The sequence below is a fragment of the Rattus norvegicus genome, chromosome 20 (genome assembly GCF_021556685.1).
Source record: "Rattus norvegicus strain SHRSP/BbbUtx chromosome 20, alternate assembly SHRSP_T2T, whole genome shotgun sequence".
NCBI classification, from domain to species: Eukaryota; Metazoa; Chordata; class Mammalia; order Rodentia; family Muridae; genus Rattus; species Rattus norvegicus.
In genome coordinates, this window is record NC_141553.1 from 47,297,063 (window position 1) to 47,324,104 (window position 27,042).

At 46.2% G+C, this 27,042-nt stretch overlaps 1 protein-coding gene across 1 annotated transcript in view; it reads left to right on the forward strand.

The window, feature by feature from the left end:
- Slc22a16 (solute carrier family 22 member 16) overlaps nt 1–27,042 on the forward strand; it is a 122,495-nt gene that overhangs the window by 16,633 nt on the left and 78,820 nt on the right. Inside the window, exons 5-7 of the mRNA NM_001432342.1 lie at nt 227–354; nt 4,899–5,017; nt 9,937–10,036. Coding sequence (NP_001419271.1) covers nt 227–354; nt 4,899–5,017; nt 9,937–10,036 — 347 coding nt within the window. The remainder of the gene's footprint in view (nt 1–226; nt 355–4,898; nt 5,018–9,936; nt 10,037–27,042) is intronic.

Here is a 27,042-nt window from a genome sequence, read left to right on the forward strand (position 1 = left end):
GGATTCTGCCAGACGAGAGGCCTCAGAGAAAACCCCGGGTCATTCCAGTGAGTTAAAGTACAGCGAATCTCACCGAGGCTCAGCTAGTCCTCCCCGCCCGCCCCCGCAGGTGCGGGGGAAGCATGGAGCCGGCTTGCTGGCCCCTCCTGGGAGGTGAGCCGCTGCGCGGGGGTTGTCGGCGTGTCTGGGCAGCAGTCTCATAGCAGGCTCTCTGGGCCAATGACAGGTGCTGTGGAGATCCCCGCCTATGTCTTCCTGTGCATCTGGATGCAGAGGGTGGGAAGGAGGAAGACTATGCTCACCTTCCTCTTAATGTCCTCCTTCATCTGCGTGGTTTACGTGGTGATACCCTCGGTGAGTTGGTGTGTTTTCTTTGTGGAATGGCTGTGGCGGGTTCGTGGAAAGACTTTTAGTGTCTTTCAGTATGAAGACCAATTCAGAGTTTATAGATAATATTTAAAGGTGTCCTCTTCCTCTTCCTCCCTCTTCTTCCTCTTTCTTCCCCCTTTTCTCCCTCCTCTTCCTCCCCTCCTCCCCCTCCTCCTCTCCTTACTCCTCCCCCTCCTCCTCCTCCTCTTCCTCCTCTTCCTCTTCCTCCTCCTTTTCCTCCTCCTCCTCCTTCTCCTCTCTTCTTCTTCCTCCTCCTCCCCCCTTGTTCTTGTTCCTCCTCCCCCCTCCTCCTCCCCCCTCCTCCTCCCCCTCCTCCTCTTCCTCCTCCTCCTGCTCCTCCTCCTGCTCCTCCTCCTCCTGCTCCTCCTCCTCCCCCTCCTCCTCCTGCTCCTCCTCCTCCCCCTCCTCCTCCTCCTCCCCCCTCCTCCTCCCCCTCCTCCTCCTCCTCCCCCCTCCTCCTCCTCCTCCTCCTCCTCCTCCCTGCTAAAGATGGTACATGTTATATTTTAGAAAGGCAACACTTTCCTGTGAGGGAAGTTGATCACATCTGCCCGTGGTTCTGGAACTTCGTTTCTTTGAACCAGGATTTCACGTAGCCCCACTTGGTCTCAAAGTCATTACACAGTCAAGGGTTACCTTGAACTTCCTGTCCTCCTGCCCCTACTGCCCCGTAAGCATCGGGGTTACAGGGTTACACCCTCAGGCTCAGTTCAGCTGCTGCGTGAGACTGAACCTCAGGGGCTTCCTGCGTGCCAAGGAAACACTAACCACTGAGCCACGTCACCTCCAGCCCCCGCATGGAAATTACTCACTGAGCACGGACTGATCCAACCAGGACTGTGTGGCATGTAACCAAGACAAGTAAATCAATGACATTAGTAACAATAATGATGATGATGATGATGATGATGATGATGATGGTGATAATAATAATAGTAATGATCAGACAGGGGAGGAGAGTGACTACATGTTTGTGTGAAGTGAGAATTAGAGGGAGGGAGGAAGGGTCTAGGGGGATGCATCTCTCAGGGGTGACGCACAGTGAGTGTGAAGAAAACTGGAGGATGTCACGCAGCTGTGTGAGGGAGCTGACACACGACTCCATTCAGCTCTGAGGTTTATGAGAACGGATCCTCGGTGCCGTAATCGGGCCTCAGGGTGGGAGCTGAGGCATTAGACTGCGCAGCATAATGTGGAGTTCTAAACATGAAGGGACCTTAAAGGGAAGGAGAGGACCATCATCCACTGTAAGAGTGAGAGGGGCAGGGAGGGAGGGAGACAGTGGCCGTGAGAGGGGTGGCCTGGGAGGGAGGGGTGAGCCTCCTCAGAGAACAGCACTCTTCAGAGCGCTTCACGGAGCCACACCAACACCCTTCTAGAAACCTCTGGACTAACCTCCTGAATAAAGAAAAACCTGACGTTTAGAACCTCTGTGCAGGGGTAGCATAGAGGGGTAACAGGGCTTCACATCACGTGGCTTAGCTCAGCATAGTATTGTGACGGAGAGCACGGGGGAGCAAGTGTCATGGACTGAGCTGTCAGCCGTAAGCTGTAAGGCTAAAATTAACTCCGTCCAGAGAGAGACGCAGGGATGGGGGTGTGTGGCTCTGTTTGGGCTGTGGGATCCAGCCTCAAGGTATAGGCTAAACCTGAAGAGAGGAGTCATGAGGACATTTGAATAATAAAAAATATGACAAATCAAATATTCAGATAATTTCTGCCTTTCCCACGGTCGGTCAGTGTAATATATAGTGTACATCGAATATAGTATACATTAACCTTCTGAGAAACTTGAATCTAAAAATTTATATTCTATTATTTTAAAGATTACATGTATGTGTATGTATTTGCCTATGTGTAGGCATGTACATGGTACCTGTGGGAGCTGGAGACATTGGATCCCCCCCGAAGTCAAAATCGTAGGCAGTTGTGAGTCATCTGATAGTGAAATTGAGTCCTGTGCAAAAGCCATCTCTCCAGCTCCAGGAACCTTGTTTTTTTTTTTTTTTAATTAAAAAAACTTCTTTTTAAAACTTTCTTCTCTCACATATTACATCCTGATTGCAGTTCCCCTCCCTTCTCTCCCACCAGTCTCTCTCTCCTACCATCCCTCTCCTCCAGATCCACGACCTCCCTTAGAAAAGAACAGACCTCCCAGGGACATCAACCAAACTCTGCCTGATAAGCTACAGTAAGACCAGGCACATACCATCACTTCAAGGCCGGATGCGGCAACCCAGTGGGAGGAAGAGGGTCCCACAAGTAGGTGAAAGAGTCAGGGACAGATAGCCCCCACTCCCACCACAAGGATCCTCCGAAGCACACCGAGGTACTCAGCCATATATGCAGAGAACCCAAGTCAGACCCCTACAGGCTCCTCGATGTCTCCTGGTCATGGGGTGCTCTCACAACGGTGTCCTGGAGCCCTCTGGTTCCTCTGGCCCTTCCTCCCTCTCCTCTGCAGGGCGTCCCAAGCTCAGCCTAACGCTGGGCTGTGGGACTGTGCATCTGATTCCATCACTTGCTGGTTGAAGTCTCTCTGGTCTCTTTGTTGATGGTTCTGCCAAGCTCTGGTCCCAGAACACCCTGCAGGCAGGACAAACTGTAGGTCAAAGATTTTTTGTGGCTGGATTGGTGTCTCTGTTCCTCTGCTTGAGATCTTGCCTGGTTACAGGGGCTGGCCGAGAACCTTGTTTGTTAAAATGTAGCTCCTTTATGAGAAGTGTTCCTTCACACCACAGAAGCAGCGTTTCCATTGCGGTTTTCTGGTGAACCACAGCACACATAATTATGGTATCTAGAAAGCACCCCACCCGAATGCTACCTGAGCCTGCATTTTAATCCTAATTTGGAAACAGTGGTTATGCTAACTATATCCCAGGATATCCTTTTCTTTAACCATTACCTTTATTAAATGATAGTGCACCAACGTTAGGGCAAAACAGGTTAACTTTTGCATATTGCTTGAAAGTTCATTTATGTTACGGGTGACACCCTTTAATGGCAGTGCTACCTAATTATCAGGGCTGGTGAACCAAATGTTTTACATTACGCCAATTTTTAAGTGATTGGTACACAGTCAGTGTGAATAAAACCACGGAGTACAGGGAAGTCTCCGCCAGCGGGAGAAAAGTTTATCCACGCCTTTTAAAAGGTGGCAGAATCACAAGAACTCTGTACTTTTTAGTAGGAGAGAAGAAAGGAGAGTGGGTGCTGGAAGCTTCTAGAAGGTAGAGCAGTAACTCACAGCTTGAAATATATTCCCTTAAATAAAATTCTTCCCTCAAAGATAATGTCAACATGGTGAAAATTATTATTATTATTATTATTATTATTATTATTATTATTATTACTACGACTAAGACTACGACTACTGTTACTGTTTTTTTCACACCGACTGGGGCGGGACAAGTAGCTCAGTGGTTTGGTACTCACTGGCATGTAGAAGCCAACTGCTCAGTCTCTATCACTGGAAAAGCAGGGACAAATCAGGACGCCGGTTCACCCAGCAAAGACTGCACGTGCTAACAGTGAGGCCAGCAGTTCTAAGAGGCACCCCCAAAACCTTCGGACCTAACATCAGGTGCTAGATGCCCAGAGCAAGCCATGTGACGTGCTGGCTGTCCTGGCTGTCGAGCTAGAGTTAGAGGCTCCCAGGGCTGCCGCTGTAGTTTTGTTATTATTTTGTTATTGCTGTATTTTATCTGTAAAGATGTTTTTGCCTGTGGGTATTTCTTTTTTTTTGGGGGGGGTTCTTTTTTTCGGAGCTGGGGACCGAACCCAGGGCCTTGTGCTTCCTAGGTAAGCGCTCTACCACTGAGCTAAATCCCCAGCCCCCGCCTGTGGGTATTTCTGTGCACCTCGTGTGTGCCTGGTGTGCTGGGAGCCTAGAAGAGGGTGTCTGGTCCCCAGGCACTGGAGTCGCAGATGGCTGTAGGCTGCCACTCGGATGCTGGGAACCATAATCCAGGTCCGATGAAAGAGCGTCAAGTGGTCTAACACAGTGGGCCGCTTGACACCTACCTCCCAGATGAGCGGAGGGCGGAGATGGCAGGCGGTGGAAGTTCCTCACGAGCCACCAGCAGAGTGGGACACAGACAATGGGTTGGGGACACTGACAGGTTTTCAGAGATGTGCCAATCACCAAACAGAAACGGTAGACACTTTTTTACAGGATTGGGTTTGGAGACAGTCTATAAAACCTGGCTTGCTCTCGCCAAATGCATGTTTTGTTTTGAGGGTTCCTTTCAGCCTGCTCAGGGGAGTGTCACTCAGCCCCAAATCTTCCCCGACAGGCTCTCAGTCCTTCCGGGGTTTGGGGAGGACACATTCAAACCTTCCCCCCTAAATCCCACAAAGGCAGAAAGCTTTTGCAACCCATGAGTAGAGTTTACAAAATAAATGCAGAGAGGACATTTAAAACTCTGTTCTCAAACGTGCTGCTGGAATAAGGAAGTCTTAAGCGATTTTGATGATTTATTGTTCTCCCCGTGCACAACCGCCCTCAGGATTCCGACACTGCGAAGGAAGCGAAGGGAGCGGTAGCTTTGTTCGTCAAAGTTGCAGTAGGCTCAGTGTTTGCCTTTATCTATCTTTACACGGCCGAGCTGTATCCAACCATCATGAGGTAAGGGTTCTGCTCTTTCTACTGGATTCCCGTTACCTTTTTACCTGCGTGTCACTTTTTTAAATACAAACGTGGTCCTCCCACACGGGTGGTCCCCAGATCTCTTGAGATCTGGGAAAACTCCATGGTGGTGACAGTGTTGACTCCAGGCCACTGTGTGGAGCTCACTAGCAAGGACATCAAGGGGTTGATTAGAAGTAACACTGTTCCACTAGCACCACACCTCTGTGCGTGTGACACAAGGCTGTGTCTCTCATGTGTGTCTCTCCGTGTTCTGATGGTGGGTATCTGCTAGGGTGGGGTGGCTAAGCAGCAGACACTTAGTTTAGTAGGCACAGTCTCAGGTCAAAGCACTGGGACCCTGGAGGTCGCTCTTGGCTGATGGCTGGAACCTTATCACCGTGTGTTCACAAGACCTAAGCTGTGTGGACACTCCACTTGGCTCTCCACCTTCTTATGGGGAACCAGTTTTATTGAATTAGGACCCCTTATTTTAACATAAGCTCTCCTTTAATGACCCCATCTCCTAAGTCTAAGACATTGTAGGTAGGAGCATAGACTTCAACATCTGCATTTTGAGGAGACACAGTTTAACCCCTGACAAGAAGTCCCTGGCTCCCTGAGACTACCACATCAGGAATATCCCCAGGCTGTAAGAAACTCTGAAGCGTCTGATGGAAAATCTCAATCCTGGTCTCTACACTACACCCAAGGATGCTCCAGGAGGCCTCAGTGACTCAAAAGTCCAGGCCCTTCCAACCCTCTGAAAGCTCTTACCAACCTTTCCGACGAGAACACTGCATGAAGTACACAGGTCCTTTGGAAGCTCTGGTGATGTTCTGGAGTCTTCTCTAGGTCTGTGTCGATGCCAGAGAGCACCTCTGATTCCCACAGCCCCTACTGCAGCCCCTGGTGTCTGGACTGAGGCCAGAGACTGCACTCGTCTGCTGTCAGACCCAGTTTGGACTGGGGCTCCCCCCCACCCCAACTTTGTTTACAGAATGATCTTGAATTTTAAAGTTTAAATAGTGATTAGCATTACAAAAATACCGTGAAAGGCTCATGCCCCAGTTTTCCCTAGAAAGATCTACAATAGTTTCCTGTTGACAGCCCTCTCCTAAGTCATCCAGCTCTACCTTCTAGAAGCGTCCATACTACCCACTCAATCCAGTAGTTCCTCCTCTGACCCTCCCTCCCTCCCCCCTCTCTTCCTCCCTCCCTCCTTCCCCACCCCTTTCCCTATATAGGCAATTAAATCCAGAGTCTCACACGTACGAGGCAAGGACTAGTCCTGAGCAATATCCATAGCCCCCCGCCCCCCATTCATTTTTAATTTTGAGACAGAGTCTTGCTAAATTGCCCAAGCAGTCCTTGAACTGCTGTTCCTCTTGCCTCTCTGAGTGCTAGGATTACAGGCATGTACCATGATACCTGGGAGAGGCTTTTGTTTTCTAAGGAAAAGCAGTATTCTTAGTGAGGCTATTTCTTAGCCTATAAAAAAAAGCCATGTTGATCATAGCAAGGAAGAACCTGGCACTAAGCTTTGTGCAAAGGACTTGGCTAAGGGCTCACTTAGCTTCCTCAAACAACTACCCGCTGTCCCAGTGTTCTGAATGCAGATGTGGGCTTCTCTTCTTCCCTTCAGGTCACCCAGAGTATCTGTGTGTGTGTGTGTGTGTGTGTGTGTGTGTGTGTGTGTGTTGTGTGTGTGGTATGATGTGTGTGTGGTGTGATGTGTGTGTGGTGTGTGTATATTATGATGTGTGTGTGTGGTGTGGTGTGTGGTATGTATGTGCGTGTGGTGTGAGTGTGTGTGTATGTGTAGTGTGTGTATATGTGTGGTGTGTGTGTATGTGTAGTGTGTGTATATGTGTGGTGTGTGTGGTGTGAGTGCGTGTGTATGTGTAGTGTGTGTATATGTGTGGTGTGAGTGCGTGTGTATGTGTAGTGTGTGTATGTGTGTGTGGTATGGTGTGTGTGTGTGTGTGGTATGGTGTGTGTGTGTGTGGTATGTATATGTGTGGGGGAGTTAGTGTATGTGTATGTGTATATATGTGTGTGGTGGTGTGTGTGTGGTATGTTTGTGCTGTGTGTTTGTGTGGTGTGTATGTGTCTGGTGTGTATGTGTGTGGGGTGTGTGTGTGTGTGTGTGTGTGTGTGTGTGTGAATTTAATAAACATGCCTTCCTTACTCCTCAAAATGATTCTGTTGAGGTTGGTAATGGTCTCCAGTCTAAAGACTGTGGAGCTGGAACTCAAATGAGATTAAGTTCAAAGAACTCAGATCTCCACTTCAGGGTCCCTTTTTCCTTTCAGTGGAAATGTGCAAGATCACTCATGGAAACAAATCTGGGCACCAGCAAGGGGTGGGCTACTTTCCCAGAACTCTCAGATCACATCAGGACAGGTAGCCCTGGACAGTTAGCAGCTGACAGGATGGAATGCAGATCCTGTAAGGGGTTGTTGGGGATACCGTGTGGTGTGACACACACAGGGGGAGGCCATTTACTTGTTAACTCAGACTGGCACCCTGATGGCACTGTAGAGAAGAGGAGGCTCTGTAAAATGGGGCACGTGGTTTTCTGTGGCCTCTGGGTGCCTCTGAGCACTTGGGTGGATTCCTGCCCAGTCCAGGGTAGGGGAAAGGGAACTGTGGCCTCCCCTACTTCCAGATCTATTCATGGCATATGTATCTGTTGAGAGAATGTATATTATATGCAAAGGATGGCTACCCAACCAAACCATGTTGATTTACCATTATGTATATGATGGTATTTTAAGACCATTTTTTAATTTATTTATTTGGTTGGTTTGCAGCCCCAGGTACATGTCCTCAAAAGTAAGCCAGCCATACAGGAAAGAAGGAAGGAAGGAAATGGCAGGGTGCAGGGAGGAAGGGAGGAAAAGGAGAAAGAAGGGATAGAAGAGTATCTAATACATGTGAATATTTGATACCAGGCATCTTTAACAGATTCTGTAGACTTCCTGTCCATCTTAAGATCTGCTTATGTGTGAATTCTTTCTCAGAAGAGCATCAAGCTTTAATAGCTGAGTTACTCACAAATGTGTATGACCTGGGAAAGATAAAGTACCATTGACTTTTTGTTGGTGGTGGTCTTTTAAGACAAGAGTTTCACACTGTAGCCTGGGGTGGGCTTGAACTTGTAGCAGTCCTCCTGCCTCAGCTCCCTCACCAAATGCTGGGATTACAAACGTGAACAGCCATGCCCAGAAGTACCCATGACTCAAAGGATGCCCATTAAAAGCTGTCTTGGTTGGGCTGGTGATGGGACTCAGGGACGGAGTATCTGTTCAAAGCTTGCCTTCAGTCTCGTGCTTCCTCTAGCAAGGTGCCATCTCCCTGATTCCATACCTACCTTCCCAAACAGTGCCACAGCGGGAGATCAAGTGTTCAAACACACGAGCCTATAGTAGATATCTCCTAATGAAGTCACAACATTCCTCCCTTGATCCCAGAAAGCTCATAGCCATCTCATGATGCAACATGTGTGTAGTCCAATTTGAAGGCCGCTTCAGCAGCCTCATCACTGTTTAAAAGCCAGACACACCACAGCAAGGACCCTGCTGCATAGTACCAATTTCTGCATTAACTTCATTTCTGTTGCTATGACAAAAATCTCCAGACAAAGTACATTTTAAGATAGAAAGGATTTCTTTTGGTTTATGATTTGTGGGGTGGGGTGCAGCCCATCTTGGTGGGGAAGGCTTGGAACAGGGAGCATGAAACTGGTGTTTTCTATTACGCTAGCAGTCCCCAAGAGAGAGAAAAAGGAAGTGGGGCCAGGCTATGAAACCTACCCCAGTGACATGTTTCCTCCAGGGAGGCTCCACATCTTTAGGGCTCCATAACCTTCACAAACAGTGCTACTAGCTGAGGACCAAGTGTTAAAAGACATGAGCCTATAGGGGACATCTCATGTTCAAACCACAGCTCCCAGCATGCCTGAGAACCTGGGTTTGACATGTGGTACTGAACAGAACTCACATCACGTAAACCTGACAATTTCGAGGAGAAAGACCAAATCCATGATTGTCCAGATAAAGCAAGCTTCATTTAATAGTGGCCAGGAAGATGACAGTGGCCAGGTCCACTGGGATTCCCAGAGGGTGGCACTGAGTTAGTCAGCCAGGTGCTCATAAAGGTGAACCCACAAGGCTATGGTATTTCCCCTCCGTCATTCAATGGGGCCAAGCTTACATCCTGACATATTTCCTGCCTATGTTACATTTGCCTACATGTGATCACGAATTCCGTGCCACTGGGGCCAGCAAACTTGTTTACTGAAGCGAAGGCTTGTGAATAGCAGCCCCCCCTCCCCCGGCAACAATGTTCCAGACATTATCCGTCCTGAAGCAAGAGGGGCTGATGTGTTAACGTTAGCCCCTACCTTCCTCCCTTGAGTTGTATCTTGAGTCAAGTCCTTGACTCTGTGGTGGGTTCCTGCACATTAGAACTGCAGGTTATAACCCCAGGGAATCCAGCACCTGTACACGTGTGGCACGTGTATGCACACTCACACACACGCAATCCAAAACAAAAAGTTAAAATAAGTCTTAAAGATATTGCTTGACATTAATAGAAAAACCCAGAGACAAATATTTTGTTCTCCCAAATTTCCCATACCCTACCCTAAACAAATCTGCCGGATCCTTGGTGTTATGCTGGATCCATAAACACACGCGCCTCATTGAAATAGCAGATGGAGGTTAGCCTCCGCCTTCCTTATGTGCATGCTCACACACACGGCTGTTTCACACACTGAAGGTAGGAGCCGTTGGCGGTTTTTGGAGACACCTGGCTTACTTGAGGGTGAGTCTGAACCCCCCTCCCCCTGCACCCTTTGCTCTGCTGGTTCCCTGAGGTTGTCACCTGTGTATTAACTCTCCTGGTGTTTTCAGGTGCTTGGCTGTAGGGAGCAGCAACATGGTGTCCCACGTGGCAAGCATGGTCATCCCACTCTCCCAGCATTTCTCCAAAGTCTGGATCTTCCTGCCACAGGTTCTTATCGATTCCTAAACACCGGGGTAGCAGACAGGCAACACAGCCAATGTTGCCACTTCTCTCCTCTCCTCTCCTCTCCTCTCCTCTCCTCTCCTCTCCTCTCCTCTCCTCTCCCCTCCCCTCCCCTCCCCTCCCCTCCCCTCCCCTCCTCTCCCCCCCCCTCTCTCTCAGAGACCACTATAGTCACTATACAGTGGAGGTCTGTAGAAACAGGCTAGCTCACCAGAGGGTAGGTAGGGAGGCGGGGGGGGGGGGGGTTTTATTTACTCCACCCTTAACCAGGAACCCCCAGCACTCCCGCAGGAGAGCTCTCCCCCATGTCACCTCTGGGGCTTCTGTCCCACCTCCTAGCTCTTCTCTTGCCTCTGCACTCCAGTATCGGGTCTTGCTGCTCTGGGAAAAGTTTGGAGGTTGCCTGCTCCCTCAAAGAGTCTGGCGCCCTGAGAGGCTTTCCATGGGTGAGCCTTCCTTCCCTCTGAGTTCTCGTGGTCCTGGCGATGTGAGCTGTTGGCTTGGGTTTGGAAAGTGGAGCAAGCTGTGCTCAGAACAGCATGGAAGGACCGAGAGGCTGGGAGGGTAGGTGGGTCACCATTATACCCAGGTCTACCTGGCTTTTCCAATCAGGAGGAATCTGGTACACAACACTTCCCTTCTGGGGACTCGAGCTCCTCAGCACAGCGGCCTTCTTCCTCCAAACCTTCCCTGTGGAGTTGCTCCTTTATGCTTCTTGGTCTCTCTCAGTGCCTGTTCCTCTTCTGACTGCTGCTTTCTTCAAGATTTCAATGTGCCCCTCCTTCACCTCTTTCAACTTTCAGGTGTGTCTTACAACTAGGCTCCTGGCTGTTCACTCTGGACATCTTTGGAGCTGGTCAGTCAGTGATTTGGAGACCATCTTCTTCTTGCCTCCCACTTTTAGCCAAGCCAGTGACCTCAAGTACAACATGTGGACATGGCTTCTTATCCATCCCATGGCTCTTTCCTACTTCAGCTCACATCTATTATCACAGCTCTCGTTGTCCTGAAGAACTGCCTTCTTATTGCTTGAATACTAATAGATTTGTGTGTGCAGGTGCCCTGTGTGTGTGTGTGTGTGTGTGTGTGTGTGTGCGTGCATGTATGTGTGTGCAGAGGCCAGAGGCCAACCTCAGGCATTCCTCAGGAGCCACCGGTTTTTGAGGTAGGATTGCTTATTGACCTAGGGAATGCCAAGTACTCTAGGGTGGATGGACAACCTGTCCCCAGCAATCTACCCATCTCTGTCTCCACAAAACTAGGATGGCAAACATTCCCTACCATTAGCCTTTTTTGTGTGGGTTCTGAGGAGCAAATTGATGTCTTCATGCTGTGTAAATAACATTTTATTAAATGAGCTTTCTCTTCAACCCCATACCGATATATTTCTGCGAAATATACTAACATAACCCCAGGAAAAACCAAAGGGCTGAGTCCCACCAATATCATCTTGTATATGTAAGTGGAAAGCAAATTACCCTTTGGGAATCAATGGCCCAAAGGAGTAACTCCCACATCCCAGGAACAAATGCTCAGTAAAATCTGCTTCTTTGGAATACCAGCGCCCAGCTTCTTTCATCAGCTGATTCTAGGTTGAGCGATATTTTTGGTCAGTGTGACTTGCTTTTCTCCCACTCTGGACACATTGGCAAGTGCTCTTGGTTGGTGACTGTAGCTTTAACTTTTTCAAAGCCTACTTTTAATGATGGTTTTTAAATGCTTTAACCTCTCTTCTAGTACACCACCCACCAGAGGTAGTGGGAAAGAAAGGATATGGGGGGGAATGGGCCTGTTTAGAAATGGTTCTTTGGAGCAAATCCTATTCGTGTTGTCAACGGCAGCTCGATCCACTCGAAAATGCTTCCAGATACACCAGCAGTCCAGTTTGGTAGAGTTGGGATAGGAAACATGAATCAGCAGTAGTGACAGGACAGCAGGGACAGCCAGGCCTCAGCTGAATTGGCACGAGTCAGCAGGAGGGACAAGGAGGAATGCCAGAAGTTCTCAGCTGTGCCTCTCTCATGAAACAAAGACTCAGGACCAAGGAGAATTAGCTATGCAAGCAAGCTAACTGTCACGGTCACTGCCCATTGAGCCCTAGGTATGCTCCCTCCAAACATCTATGTCCTCCACGGGTCTTGCCTCAGCACATGAGTCTGTCTCTGCCAATTGACGGAATCTGCTGAAGCAACAAGAAGCCACAGCACACCACCAGACGTTTTTGGGGCATTTCTCTCTGACAAATGGGGCTCAACTACACAGTGTAAGGCAGACCATCACATGTGTGTCGTTAGCAAAGAATCTTATCGCGTGTCCTTTTACGTGATTACCTTAGCGAAACATCTTCTCTCCTGTGTCTGCTTCATTGAAAGTTCCTTCGTGAGTCTGCCTTAGCCTTTTACCTGTGTCTGCTTCAGCAAAATGTTCCTTAATGTGTCTGCTTTAGCAAAACATCCTTTCACCTGTGTCTGCTTCAGGAAAACACTCCTTCATGTGTTTGCCCAAGCAAAACACCATCCAACACAACTGACTTTCCAAAGGACCCTTAAGTTTCCGCTTCAGGGGACTATCCTGAATTCATCAAAGGAGAGTGGTGGCCACAATCAAGGAGAGGCGTTATCTCCAAGCTCCAAGCTGTTACTCGAGGTGAAAAGTGAACATGCCAGGGTGCAAAGTAAACCATGGGGATGATTGGACGAATCAAGTGCAGTTGGTCATCCTTGTGAATAACAACCGCCTAGTGCCTCGGTTGGCCCAAACTGATGTGGTGCAGAGAACGCTACAGCAGACACCCGGCTCTTGATGTTCCAAGTATTTGAAACCATTGATAGCTTGCCAGGACAGACTGGAACAAAGTTAGCTATGCAAATTTAACTTGGGAGAACTTGTTTACAGAAAAAGAAAGAAGATGTGTGTGTGTGTGCAGAGGTAGGTAAAAAAGCAGGAATGAAAGGAAAGGCCTTTATCTCAAGACTTCCAGGCATTGAGGAAGGGAGAAGAGCTAACACTGACAGCCAGAGATATGAGAGTGGGCTGCTAACCCAGGCAAGGGTCAGAGAGACTTCCCACAGGGAGGGACCTCTTGTCTGTATACAGAGTCCGGGAAGAGTGAGTCAGGTAGACCAGGGGGAGCAGACTTCATGCACAGGGACCAAAAAAGCAGAGGTTCAGAGGGAAAACGGACACTGGATACAGGCACTGTGGCTACTAACTGGAGGATGACAAACAGCCCAGAAGATTGTCTCCTGTGATAATGTTCAAACTACAGGTGGGAAGGTCATATCGACAAGCCCTGGTGGCCCTTGGTGGCCTGTTGGTTGTCTGAGGTCAGAAAAAGTCACTGTGAGGACTGGAGAGATCCCGGGAAGAGGAGCAGATGTGGAAAAAAGACCTGCCAATATGATGTGTATGGGATGTTCACAAGATGGTCAGGATGAGACCCCAAGGTGGGTGTTCCTGCATGGAAAGAGCTCAGAGATGCAGATCCAGGAGACTGATGAGCAGGGAGGGACCCAGGAGCAAAGTTGTTAAGGTGCAGTGGGAAGGGGGAATGAGGTGGAGAATGAGGAGGAGTGGGTGACTAAACACAGGGCACATCACAGGACACAGTGGGGGAAACAGCAATTAGGGGAGAGCAGGACAGGAATTTGTCTCCCTTGTGCCCGGGGAGAGCAACTTTGGGGTAGGGGGCTGTCAAGCTATAGAGGGCAGACACAGGAATGCTGGGAAAGGGGATGGACACGAGGGCACCTAAGGACAAGATGGGCAAGGAAACTTCGACGCAAGTCCTCCTTGATAGCGTATCACAGCAGGAGTGGCAAGACCTGGAGAGCACATTCGACTGGGGACCGTAATGACAGCTAGTGTGCACTGACTGTTCCTCATCAGCCAGGCACCGTTCTCAGCCCCAGCTACACCACCACCTCAGGAGCCCCTGTAGGCAGGTATTGAATACCTTTCGTGCGTGGACCATGAGTGTATCTAATGTGGTTGGATGTGTGGAGGCCAGAGATTGGTACCAGGGTCTGTCCTCAACTATTCTCCACACTTGGTTTGTGCGTGTTGTGTGCATATGGGTATGAGCACCACAGCTTGCGTGCAGAGGTCAAAGGACAGCACTGTGGCGCCTTTGTGTGCATTCCATCTTTCTGTGCATTCCATCATCTCTGTGTGCATTCCATCTCTGTGTGCATTCCATCATCTCTGTGTGCATTCCATCTCTGTGTGCATTCCATCTCTGTGTGCATTCCATCATCTCTGTGTGCATTCCATCATCTCTGTGTGCATTCCATCATATCTGTGTGCACTCCATCTCTGTGTGCATCCCATCTCTGTGTGCATTCCATCTTTGTGTGCATTCCATCATCTTTGTGTGCACTCCATCATTTTGTGTGCATTCCATCTCTGTGTGCATTCCATCATCTCTGTGTGCATTCCATCATCTTTGTGTGCATTCCATCATCTTTGTGTGCATTCCATCATCTTGGTGTGCATTCCATCATCTCTGTGTGCACTCCATCATCTTTGTGTGCACTCCATCATCTCTGTGTGCATTCCATCATCTTTGTGTGCATTCCATCATCTTTGTGTGCATTCCATCTTTGTGTGCATTCCATCATCTTTGTGTGCACTCCATCCTTTTGTGTGCATTCCATCTCTGTGTGCATTCCATCATCTTTGTGTGCATTCCATCATCTCTGTGTGCATTCCATCTCTGTGTGCATTCCATCTCTGTGTGCATTCCATCAACTCTGTGTGCATTCCATCATCTTTGTGTGCATTCCATCATCTCTGTGTGCATTCCATCATCTTTGTGTGCATTCCATCATCTTTGTGTGCATTCCATTATCTCTGTGTGCATTCCATCATTTTGTGTGCACTCCATCATCTCTGTGTGCATTCCATCATCTTTGTGTGCATTCCATCATCTTTGTGTGCATTGCATCTTTGTGTACATTCCATCATCTTTGTGTGCACTCCATCGTTTTGTGTGCATTCCATCTCTGTGTGCATTCCATCATCTTTGTGTGCATTCTATCATCTCAGTGTGCATTCCATCATCTTTGTGTGCATTCCATCATCTTTGTGTGCATTCCATCTTGTGTACATTCCATCATCTTTGTGTGCACTCCATCCTTTTGTGTGCATTCCATCTCTGTGTGCATTCCATCATCTTTGTGTGCATTCCATCATCTCTGTGTGCATTCCATCATCTCTGTGTGCATTCCATCATCTCTGTGTGCATTCCATCTCTGTGTGCATTCCATCGTTTTGTGTGCATTCCATCATCTTTGTGTGCATTCCATCTCTGTGTGCATTCCATCATCTTTGTGTGCATTCCATCATCTTTGTGTGCATTCCATATTTGTGTGCATTACATTATCTTTGTGTGCATTCCATCATTTTGTGTGCATTCCATCTCTGTGTGCATTCCATCATCTTTGTGTGCATTCCATCATCTCTGTATGCATTCCATCATCTCTGTGTGCATTCCATCATCTTTGTGTGCATTCCGTTGTGTGTGCATTCCATCATCTCTGTGTGCATTCCATCATCTCTGTGTGCATTCCGTCGTGTGTGCATTCCATCATCTCTGTGTGCATTCCATCATCTCTGTGTGCATTCCATCTCTGTGTGCATTCCATCGTTTTGTGTGCATTCCATCCTCTTTGTGTGCATTCCATCTCTGTGTGCATTCCATCATCTTTGTGTGCATTCCATCATCTTTGTGTGCATTCCATATTTGTGTGCATTACATTATCTTTGTGTGCATTCCATCATTTTGTGTGCATTCCATCTCTGTGTGCATTCCATCATCTTTGTGTGCATTCCATCATCTCTGTGTGCATTCCATCATCTCTGTGTGCATTCCATCATCTTTGTGTGCATTCCGTCGTGTGTGCATTCCATCATCTCTGTGTGCATTCCATCATCTCTGTGTGCATTCCGTCGTGTGTGCATTCCATCATCTCTGTGTGCATTCCATCATCTCTGTGTGCATTCCATCTCTGTGTGCATTCCATCGTTTTGTGTGCCTTCCATCATCTCTGTGTTCATTCCATTTTTGTGTGCATTCCATTATCTTTGTGTGCGTTCCATTATCTTTGTGTGCATACCATCTTCTCTGTGTGCATTCCATCATCTCTGTGTGCATTCCATCATCTCTGTGTGCATTCCATCATCTTTGTGTGCATTCCATCATCTTTGTGTGCATTCCATCTCTGTGTGCATTCCATCATCTTTGTGTGCATTCCATCATCTTTGTGTGCATTCCATATTTGTGTGCATTACATTATCTTTGTGTGCATTCCATCATTTTGTGTGCATTCCATCTCTGTGTGCATTCCATCATCTTTGTGTGCATTCCATCATCTCTGTGTGCATTCCATCATCTTTGTGTGCATTCCGTCGTGTGTGCATTCCATCATCTCTGTGTGCATTCCATCATCTCTGTGTGCATTCCATCTCTGTGTGCATTCCATCATCTTTGTGTGCATTCCATCATCTCTGTGTGCATTCCATCATCTTTGTGTGCATTCCGTCGTGTGTGCATTCCATTATCTCTGTGTGCATTCCATCATCTCTGTGTGCATTCCGTCGTGTGTGCATTCCATCATCTCTGTGTGCATTCCATCATCTCTGTGTGCATTACATCTCTGTGTGCATTCCATCGTTTTGTGTGCATTCCATCATCTCTGTGTGCATTCCATCTCTGTGTGCTTTCCATCTCTATGTGCATTCCATCATCTCTGTGTGCATTCCGTCGTGTGTGCATTCCATCATCTCTGTGTGCATTCCATCATCTCTGTGTGCATTCCATCTCTGTGTGCATTCCATCGTTTTGTGTGCCTTCCATCATCTCTGTGTTCATTCCATTTTTGTGTGCATTCCATCATTTTGTGTGCATTCCATCTCTGTGTGCATTGATTCCATCATCTCTGTGTGCATTCCATCATCTTTGTGTGCATTCCATCGTGTGTGCATTCCATCATCTCTGTGTGCATTCCTTCATCTCTGTGTGCATTCCGTCATCTCTGTGTGCATTCCGTCATCTTTGTGTGCATTCCATCTTTGTGTGCATTCCATCATCTCTGTGTGCATTCCAATTCTGTGTGCATTTCATCATCTTTGTGTGCACTCCATCATCTTTGTGTGCATTCCATCATTTTGTGTGCATTCCATCTCTGTGTGCATTCCATCATCTTTGTGTGCATTCCATCATCTCTGTGTGCATTCCATCATCTTTGTGTGCATTCCATCGTGTGTGCATTCCATCATCTTTGTGTGCACTCCATCATTTTGTGTGCATTCCATCATCTCTGTGTACATTCCATCATGTTTGTGTGCATTCCATCGTGTGTGCATTCCATCATCCTTGTGTGCATTCCGTCATTTCTGTGTGCATTCCGTCATCTTTGTGTGCATTCCATCATCTCTGTGTGCATTCCATCTTTGTGTTCATTCCATCATCTTTGTGTGCATTCCATCTTTGTGTGCATTCCATCATCTTTGTGTGCATTCCATCATCTTTGTGTGCATTCCATTATCTCTGTGTGCATTCCATCTTTGTGTGCATTCCATCATCTTTGTGTGCACTCCATCATTTTGTGTGCATTCCATCACTGTGTGCATTCCATCTCTGTGTGCATTCCATCATCTCTGTGTGCATTACATCTCTGTGTGCATTCCAACTCTGTGTGCATTCCATCATCTTTGTGTGCATTCCATCATCTTTGTGTGCGTTCCATCGTTTTGTGTGCATTCCATCTCTGTGTGCATTCCATCATCTCTGTGTGCATTCCATCATCTTTGTGTGCGTTCCATCTCTGTGTGCATTCCATCATCTCTGTGTGCATTCCATCATCTTTGTGTGCATTCCATCATCTCTGTGTGCATTCCATCATCTCTGTGTGCATTCCATCATCTTTGTGTGAGTTCCATTATCTTTGTGTGTATTCCATCATCTTTGTGTGCATTCCATCTCTGTGTGCATTCCATCTCTGTGTGCATTCCATCATGTTTGTGTGTGTTCCATCATCTTTGTGAGCGTTCCATCATCTTTGTGTGCATTCCATCATCTTTGTGTGCATTCCATCATCTGTGTGCATTCCATCATCTCTTTGTGCATGCCATCATCTCTGTTAGCATTCCATCATCTTTGTGTGCATTCCATCTTTGTGTGCATTCCATCATCTTTGTGTGCACTCCATCATTTTGTGTGCATTCCATCATCTCTGTGTGCATTCCATCTTTGTGTGCATTCCATCTTTGTGTGCATTCCATCATTTTGTGTGCATTCCATCTCTGTGTGCATTCCATCTCTGTGTGCATTCCATCATCTTTGTGTGCATTCCATCATCTCTGTGTACATTCCATCATCTCTGTGTGCATTCCATCATCTCTGTGTGCATTCCATCGTCTTTGTGTGCGTTCCATTATCTTTGTGTGCATTCCATCATCTCTGTGTGCACTCCATCATTTTGTGTGCATTCCATCATCTCAGTGTTCATTCCATCTTTGTGTGCATTCCATCATTTTTGTGTGCATTCCATCATCTCTGTGTGCATGCCATCATCTCTGTGTGCATTCCATCTCTGTGTGCATTACATCATCTTTGTGTGCATTCCATCATCTTTGTGTGCATTCCATCTTTGTGTGCATTCCATCATCTTTGTGTGCACTCCATCATTTTGTGTGCATTCCACATCTCTGTGTGCATTCCATCTTTGTGTGCATTCCATCATCTTTGTGTGCATTCCATCATCTTTGTGTGCATTCCATCATCTTTGTGTGCGTTCCATCGTTTTGTGTGCATTCCATCTCTGTGTGCATTCCATCATCTCTTTGTGCATTCCATCATCGTTGTGTGCGTTCCATCTCTGTGTGCATTCCATCATCTCTGTGTGCATTCCATCATTTTTGTGTGCATTCCATCATCTCTGTGTGCATTCCGTCATCTCTGTGTGCATTCCATCATCTTTGTGTGCGTTCCATTATCTTTGTGTGTATTCCATCATCTTTGTGTGCATTCCATCTCTGTGTGCATTTCATCTCTGTGTGCATTCCATCATCTTTGTGTGTGTTCCATCATCTTTGTGTGCGTTCCATCATCTTTGTGTGCATTCCATCATCTTTGTGTGCATTCCATCATCTTTGTGTGCATTCCATCATCTCTGTGTGCATGCCATCATCTCTGTGTGCATTCCATCATCTTTGTGTGCATTCCATCTTTGTGTGCATTCCATCATCTTTGTGTGCACTCCATCATTTTGTGTGCATTCCATCATCTCTGTGTGCATTCCATCTTTGTGTGCATTCCATCTTTTTGTGCATTCCATCATTTTGTGTGCATTCCATCTCTGTGTGCATTCCATCTCTGTGTGCATTCCATCATCTTTGTGTGCATTCCATCATCTCTGTGTGCATTCCATCATCTCTGTGTGCATTCCATCATCTCTGTGTGCATTCCATCATCTTTGTGTGCGTTCCATTATCTGTGTGTGCATTCCATCATCTCTGTGTGCACTCCATCATTTTGTGTGCATTCCATCATCTCTGTGTTCATTCCATCTTTGTGTGCATTCCATCATCTTTGTGTGCATTCCATCATATCTGTGTGCATGCCATCATCTCAGTGTGCATTCCATCTCTGTGTGCATTCCATCATCTTTGTGTGCATTCCATCATCTTTGTGTGAATTCCATCTTTGTGTGCATTCCATCATCTTTGTGTGCACTCCATCATTTTGTGTGCATTCCACATCCCTGTGTGCATTCCATCTTTGTGTGCATTCCATCATCTTTGTGTGCATTACATCATTTTGTGTGCATTCCATCTCTGTGTGCATTCCATCTCTGTGTGCATTCCATCATCTTTGTGTGCATTCCATCATCTCTGTGTGCATTCCATCATCTTTGTGTGCGTTCCATCTCTGTGTGCATTCCATCATCTCTGTGTGCATTCCATCATCTTTGTGTGCATTCCATCATCTCTGTGTGCATTCCGTCATCTCTGTGTGCATTCCATCATCTTTGTGTGTGTTCCATTATCTTTGTGTGCATTCCATCATCTTTGTGTGCATTCCATCTCTGTGTGCTTTCCATCTCTGTGTGCATTCCATCCTCTTTGTGTGTGTTCCATCATCTTTGTGTGCGTTCCATCATCTTTGTGTGCATGCCATCATCTCTGTGTGCATTCCATCTCTGTGTGCATTCCATCATCTTTGTGTGCATTCCATCATCTTTGTGTGCATTCCAACATCTTTGTGTGCATTCCATCATCTCTGTGTGCATTCCATCTCTGTGTGCTTTCCATCTCTGTGTGCATTCCATCATCTCTGTGTGCATTCCATCATCTTTGTGTGCGTTCCATTATCTTTGTGTTCATTCCATCATCTCTGTGTGCATTCCATCATCTCTGTGTGCATTCCATCTTTGTGTTCATTCCATCATCTTTGTGTGCATTCCATCTTTGTGTGCATTCCATCATCTTTGTGTGCATTCCATCATCTCTGTGTGCATTCCGTCATCTTTGTGTGCATTCCGTCGTGTGTGCATTCCATCATCTCTGTGTGCATTCCATCATCTCTGTGTGCATTCCGTCGTGTGTGCATTCCATCATCTCTGTGTGCATTCCGTCATCTCTGTGTGCATTCCGTCATCTTTGTGTGCATTCCATCTTTGTGTGCATTCCATCATCTCTGTGTGCATTCCAATTCTGTGTGCATTTCATCATCTTTGTGTGCACTCCATCATCTTTGTGTGCATTCCATCATTTTGTGTGCATTCCATCTCTGTGTGCATTCCATCATCTTTGTGTGCATTCCATCATCTCTGTGTGCATTCCATCATCTTTGTGTGCATTCCATCGTGTGTGCATTCCATCATCTTTGTGTGCACTCCATCATTTTGTGTGCATTCCATCATCTCTGTGTGCATTCCATCATCTTTGTGTGCATTCCATCGTGTGTGCATTCCATCATCCTTGTGTGCATTCCGTCATCTCTGTGTGCATTCCGTCATCTTTGTGTGCATTCCATCATCTCTGTGTGCATTCCATCTTTGTGTTCATTCCATCATCTTTGTGTGCATTCCATCTTTGTGTGCATTCCATCATCTTTGTGTGCATTCCATCTTTGTGTGCATTCCATCATCTCTGTGTGCATTCCATCTTTGTGTGCATTCCATCATCTTTGTGTGCACTCCATCATTTTGTGTGTATTCCATCTCTGTGTGCATTCCATCTCTGTGTGCATTCCATCATCTCTGTGTGCATTACATCTCTGTGTGCATTCCAACTCTGTGTGCATTCCATCATCTTTGTGTGCATTCCATCATCTTTGTGTGCGTTCCATCGTTTTGTGTGCATTCCATCTCTGTGTGCATTCCATCATCTCTGTGTGCATTCCATCATCTTTGTGTGCGTTCCATCTCTGTGTGCATTCCATCATCTGTGTGTGCATTCCATCATCTTTGTGTGCATTCCATCATCTCTGTGTGCATTCCATCATCTCTGTGTGCATTCCATCATCTTTGTGTGAGTTCCATTATCTTTGTGTGTATTCCATCATCTTTGTGTGCATTCCATCTCTGTGTGCATTCCATCTCTGTGTGCATTCCATCATGTTTGTGTGTGTTCCATCATCTTGGTGAGCGTTCCATCATCTTTGTGTGCATTCCATCATCTTTGTGTGCACTCCATCATCTTTGTGTGATTCCATCATCTCTGTGTGCATGCCATCATCTCTGTGTGCATTCCATCATCTTTGTGTGCATTCCATCTTTGTGTGCATTCCATCATCTTTGTGTGCACTCCATCATTTTGTGTGCATTCCATCATCTCTGTGTGCATTCCATCTTTGTGTGCATTCCATCTTTGTGTGCATTCCATCATCTCTGTGTGCATTCCATCATCTCTGTGTGCATTCCATCATCTTTGTGTGAGTTCCATTATCTTTGTGTGTATTCCATCATCTTTGTGTGCATTCCATCTCTGTGTGGATTTTATCTCTGTGTGCATTCCATCATGTTTGTGTGTTTCCATCATCTTTGTGAGCGTTCCATCATCTTTGTGTGCATTCCATCATCTTTGTGTGCATTCCATCATCTCTGTGTGCATTCCATCATCTCTTTGTGCATGCCATCATCTCTGTTAGCATTCCATCATCTTTGTGTGCATTCCATCTTTGTGTGCATTCCATCATCTTTGTGTGCACTCCATCATTTTGTGTGCATTCCATCATCTCTGTGTGCATTCCATCTTTGTGTGCATTCCATCTTTGTGTGCATTCCATCATTTTGTGTGCATTCCATCTCTGTGTGCATTCCATCTCTGTGTGCATTCCATCATCTTTGTGTGCATTCCATCATCTCTGTGTACATTCCATCATCTCTGTGTGCATTTCATCATCTCTGTGTGCATTTCATCATCTTTGTGTGCGTTCCTTTATCTTTGTGTGCATTCCATCATCTCTGTGTGCACTCCATCATTTTGTGTGCATTCCATCATCTCTGTGTTCATTCCATCTTTGTGTGCATTCCATCATTTTTGTGTGCATTCCATCATCTCTGTGTGCATGCCATCATCTCTGTGTGCATGCCATCATCTCTGTGTGCATTCCATCTCTGTGTGCATTCCATCATCTTTGTGTGCATTCCATCATCTTTGTGTGCATTCCATCTTTGTGTGCATTCCATCATCTTTGTGTGCACTCCATCATTTTGTGTGCATTCCACATCTCTGTGTGCATTCTATCTTTGTGTGCATTCCATCATCTTTGTGTGCATTCCATCAACTTTGTGTGCATTCCATCATCTTTGTGTGCGTTCCATCGTTTTGTGTGCATTCCATCTCTGTGTGCATTCCATCATCTCTGTGTGCATTCCATCATCTTTGTGTGCGTTCCATCTCTGTGTGCATTCCATCATCTCTGTGTGCATTCCATCATTTTTGTGTGCATTCCATCATCTCTGTGTGCATTCCGTCATCTCTGTGTGCATTCCATCATCTTTGTGTGCGTTCCATTATCTTTGTGTGTATTCCATCATCTTTGTGTGCATTCCATCTCTGTGTGCATTCCATCTCTGTGTGCATTCCATCATCTTTGTGTGTGTTCCATCATCTTTGTGTGCGTTCCATCATCTTTGTGTGCATTCCATCATCTTTGTGTGCATTCCATCATCTTTGTGCATTCCATCATCTCTGTGTGCATGCCATCATCTCTGTGTGCATTCCATCATCATTGTGTGCATTCCATCTTTGTGTGCATTCCATCATCTTTGTGTGCACTCCATCATTTTGTGTGCATTCCATCATCTCTGTGTGCATTCCATCTTTGTGTGCATTCCATCTTTTTGTGCATTCCATCATTTTGTGTGCATTCCATCTCTGTGTGCATTCCATCTCTGTGTGCATTCCATCATCTTTGTGTGCATTCCATCATCTCTGTGTGCATTCCATCATCTCTGTGTGCATTCCATCATCTCTGTGTGCATTCCATCATCTTTGTGTGCGTTCCATTATCTGTGTGTGCATTCCATCATCTCTGTGTGCACTCCATCATTTTGTGTGCATTCCATCATCTCTGTGTTCATTCCATCTTTGTGTGCATTCCATCATCTTTGTGTGCATTCCATCATATCTGTGTGCATGCCATCATCTCAGTGTGCATTCCATCTCTGTGTGCATTCCATCATCTTTGTGTGCATTCCATCATCTTTGTGTGCATTCCATCTTTGTGTGCATTCCATCATCTTTGTGTGCACTCCATCATTTTGTGTGCATTCCACATCCCTGTGTGCATTCCATCTTTGTGTGCATTCCATCATCTTTGTGTGCATTACATCATTTTGTGTGCATTCCATCTCTGTGTGCATTCCATCTCTGTGTGCATTCCATCATCTTTGTGTGCATTCCATCATGTCTGTGTGCATTCCATCATCTTTGTGTGCGTTCCATCTCTGTGTGCATTCCATCATCTCTGTGTGCATTCCATCATCTTTGTGTGCATTCCATCATCTCTGTGTGCATTCCGTCATCTCTGTGTGCATTCCATCATCTTTGTGTGTGTTCCATTATCTTTGTGTGCATTCCATCATCTTTGTGTGCATTCCATCTCTGTGTGCATTCCATCTCTGTGTGCATTCCATCCTCTTTGTGTGTGTTCCATCATCTTTGTGTGCGTTCCATCATCTTTGTGTGCATGCCATCATCTCTGTGTGCATTCCATCTCTGTGTGCATTCCATCATCTTTGTGTGCATTCCATCATCTTTGTGTGCATTCCAACATCTTTGTGTCCATTCCATCATCTCTGTGTGCATTCCATCTCTGTGTGCTTTCCATCTCTGTGTGCATTCCATCATCTCTGTGTGCATTCCATCATCTTTGTGTGCGTTCCATTATCTTTGTGTTCATTCCATCATCTCTGTGTGCATTCCATCATCTCTGTGTGCATTCCATCTTTGTGTTCATTCCATCATCTTTGTGTGCATTCCATCTTTGTGTGCATTCCATCATCTTTGTGTGCATTCCATCATCTCTGTGTGCATTCCGTCATCTTTGTGTGCATTCCGTCGTGTGTGCATTCCATCATCTCTGTGTGCATTCCATCATCTCTGTGTGCATTCCGTCGTGTGTGTATTCCATCATCTCTGTGTGCATTCCATCTCTGTGTGCATTCCGTCATCTTTGTGTGCATTCCATCTTTGTGTGCATTCCATCATCTCTGTGTGCATTCCAATTCTGTGTGCATTTCATCATCTTTGTGTGCACTCCATCATCTTTGTGTGCATGCCATCATTTTGTGTGCATTCCATCTCTGTGTGCATTCCATCATCTTTGTGTGCATTCCATCATCTCTGTGTGCATTCCATCATCTTTGTGTGCATTCCATCGTGTGTGCATTCCATCATCTTTGTGTGCACTCCATCATTTTGTGTGCATTCCCTCATCTCTGTGTGCATTCCATCATCTTTGTGTGCATTCCATCGTGTGTGCATTCCATCATCCTTGTGTGCATTCCGTCATCTCTGTGTGCATTCCGTCATCTTTGTGTGCATTCCATCATCTCTGTGTGCATTCCATCTTTGTGTTCATTCCATCATCTTTGTGTGCATTCCATCTTTGTGTGCATTCCATCATCTTTGTGTGCATTCCATCTTTGTGTGCATTCCATCATCTCTGTGTGCATTCCATCTTTGTGTGCATTCCATCATCTTTGTGTGCACTCCATCATTTTGTGTGCATTCCATCTCTGTGTGCATTCCATCTCTGTGTGCATTCCATCATCTCTGTGTGCATTACATCTCTGTGTGCATTCCAACTCTGTGTGCATTCCATCATCTTTGTGTGCATTCCATCATCTTTGTGTGCGTTCCATCGTTTTGTATGCATTCCATCTCTGTGTGCATTCCATCATCTCTGTGTGCATTCCATCATCTTTGTGTGCGTTCCATCTCTGTGTGCATTCCATCATCTCTGTGTGCATTCCATCATCTTTGTGTGCATTCCATCATCTCTGTGTGCATTCCATCATCTCTGTGTGCATTCCATCATCTTTGTGTGAGTTCCATTATCTTTGTGTGTATTCCATCATCTTTGTGTGCATTCCATCTCTGTGTGCATTCCATCTCTGTGTGCATTCCATCATGTTTGTGTGTGTTCAATCATCTTTGTGAGCGTTCCATCATCTTTGTTTGCATTCCATCATCTTTGTGTGCATTCCATCATCTTTGTGTGCATTCCATCATCTCTGTGTGCATGCCATCATCTCTGTGTGCATTCCATCATCTTTGTGTGCATTCCATCTTTGTGTGCATTCCATCATCTTTGTGTGCACTCCATCATTTTGTGTGCATTCCATCATCTCTGTGTGCATTCCATCTTTGTGTGCATTCCATCTTTGTGTGCATTCCATCATTTTGTGTGCATTCCATCTCTGTGTGCATTCCATCTCTGTGTGCATTCCATCATCTTTGTGTGCATTCCATCATCTCTGTGTACATTCCATCATCTCTGTGTGCATTCCATCATCTCTGTGTGCATTCCATCATCTTTGTGTGCGTTCCATTATCTTTGTGTGCATTCCATCATCTCTGTGTGCACTCCATCATTTGGTGTGCATTCCATCATCTCTGTGTTCATTCCATCTTTGTGTGCATTCCATCATCTTTGTGTGCATTCCATCATCTCTGTGTGCATTCCATCTCTGTGTGCATTCCATCATCTTTGTGTGCATTCCATCATCTTTGTGTGCATTCCATCTTTGTGTGCATTCCATCATCTTTGTGTGCACTCCATCATTTTGTGTGCATTCCATATCGCTGTGTGCATTCCATCTTTGTGTGCATTCCATCATCTTTGTGTGCATTCCATCATCTTTGTGTGCGTTCCATCGTTTTGTGTGCATTCCATCTCTGTGTGCATTCCATCATCTCTGTGTGCATTCCATCATCTTTGTGTGCGTTCCATCTCTGTGTGCATTCCATCATCTTTGTGTGCGTTCCATCGTTTTGTGTGCATTCCATCTCTGTGTGCATTCCATCATCTCTGTGTGCATTCCATCATCTTTGTGTGCGTTCCATCTCTGTGTGCATTCCATCATCTTTGTGTGTGTTCCATCATCTTTGTGTGCGTTCCATCATCTTTGTGTACGTTCCATCATCTTTGTGTGCATTCCATCATCTTTGTGTGCATTCCATCATCTCTGTGTGCATGCCATCATCTCTGTGTGCATTCCATCATCTTTGTGTGCATTCCATCTTTGTGTGCATTCCATCATCTTTGTGTGCACTCCATCATTTTGTGTGCATTCCATCATCTCTGTGTGCATTCCATCTTTGTGTGCATTCCATCTTTTTGTGCATTCCATCATTTTGTGTGCATTCCATCTCTGTGTGCATTCCATCTCTGTGTGCATTCCATCATCTTTGTGTGCATTCCATCATCTCTGTGTGCATTCCATCATCTCTGTGTGCATTCCATCATCTCTGTG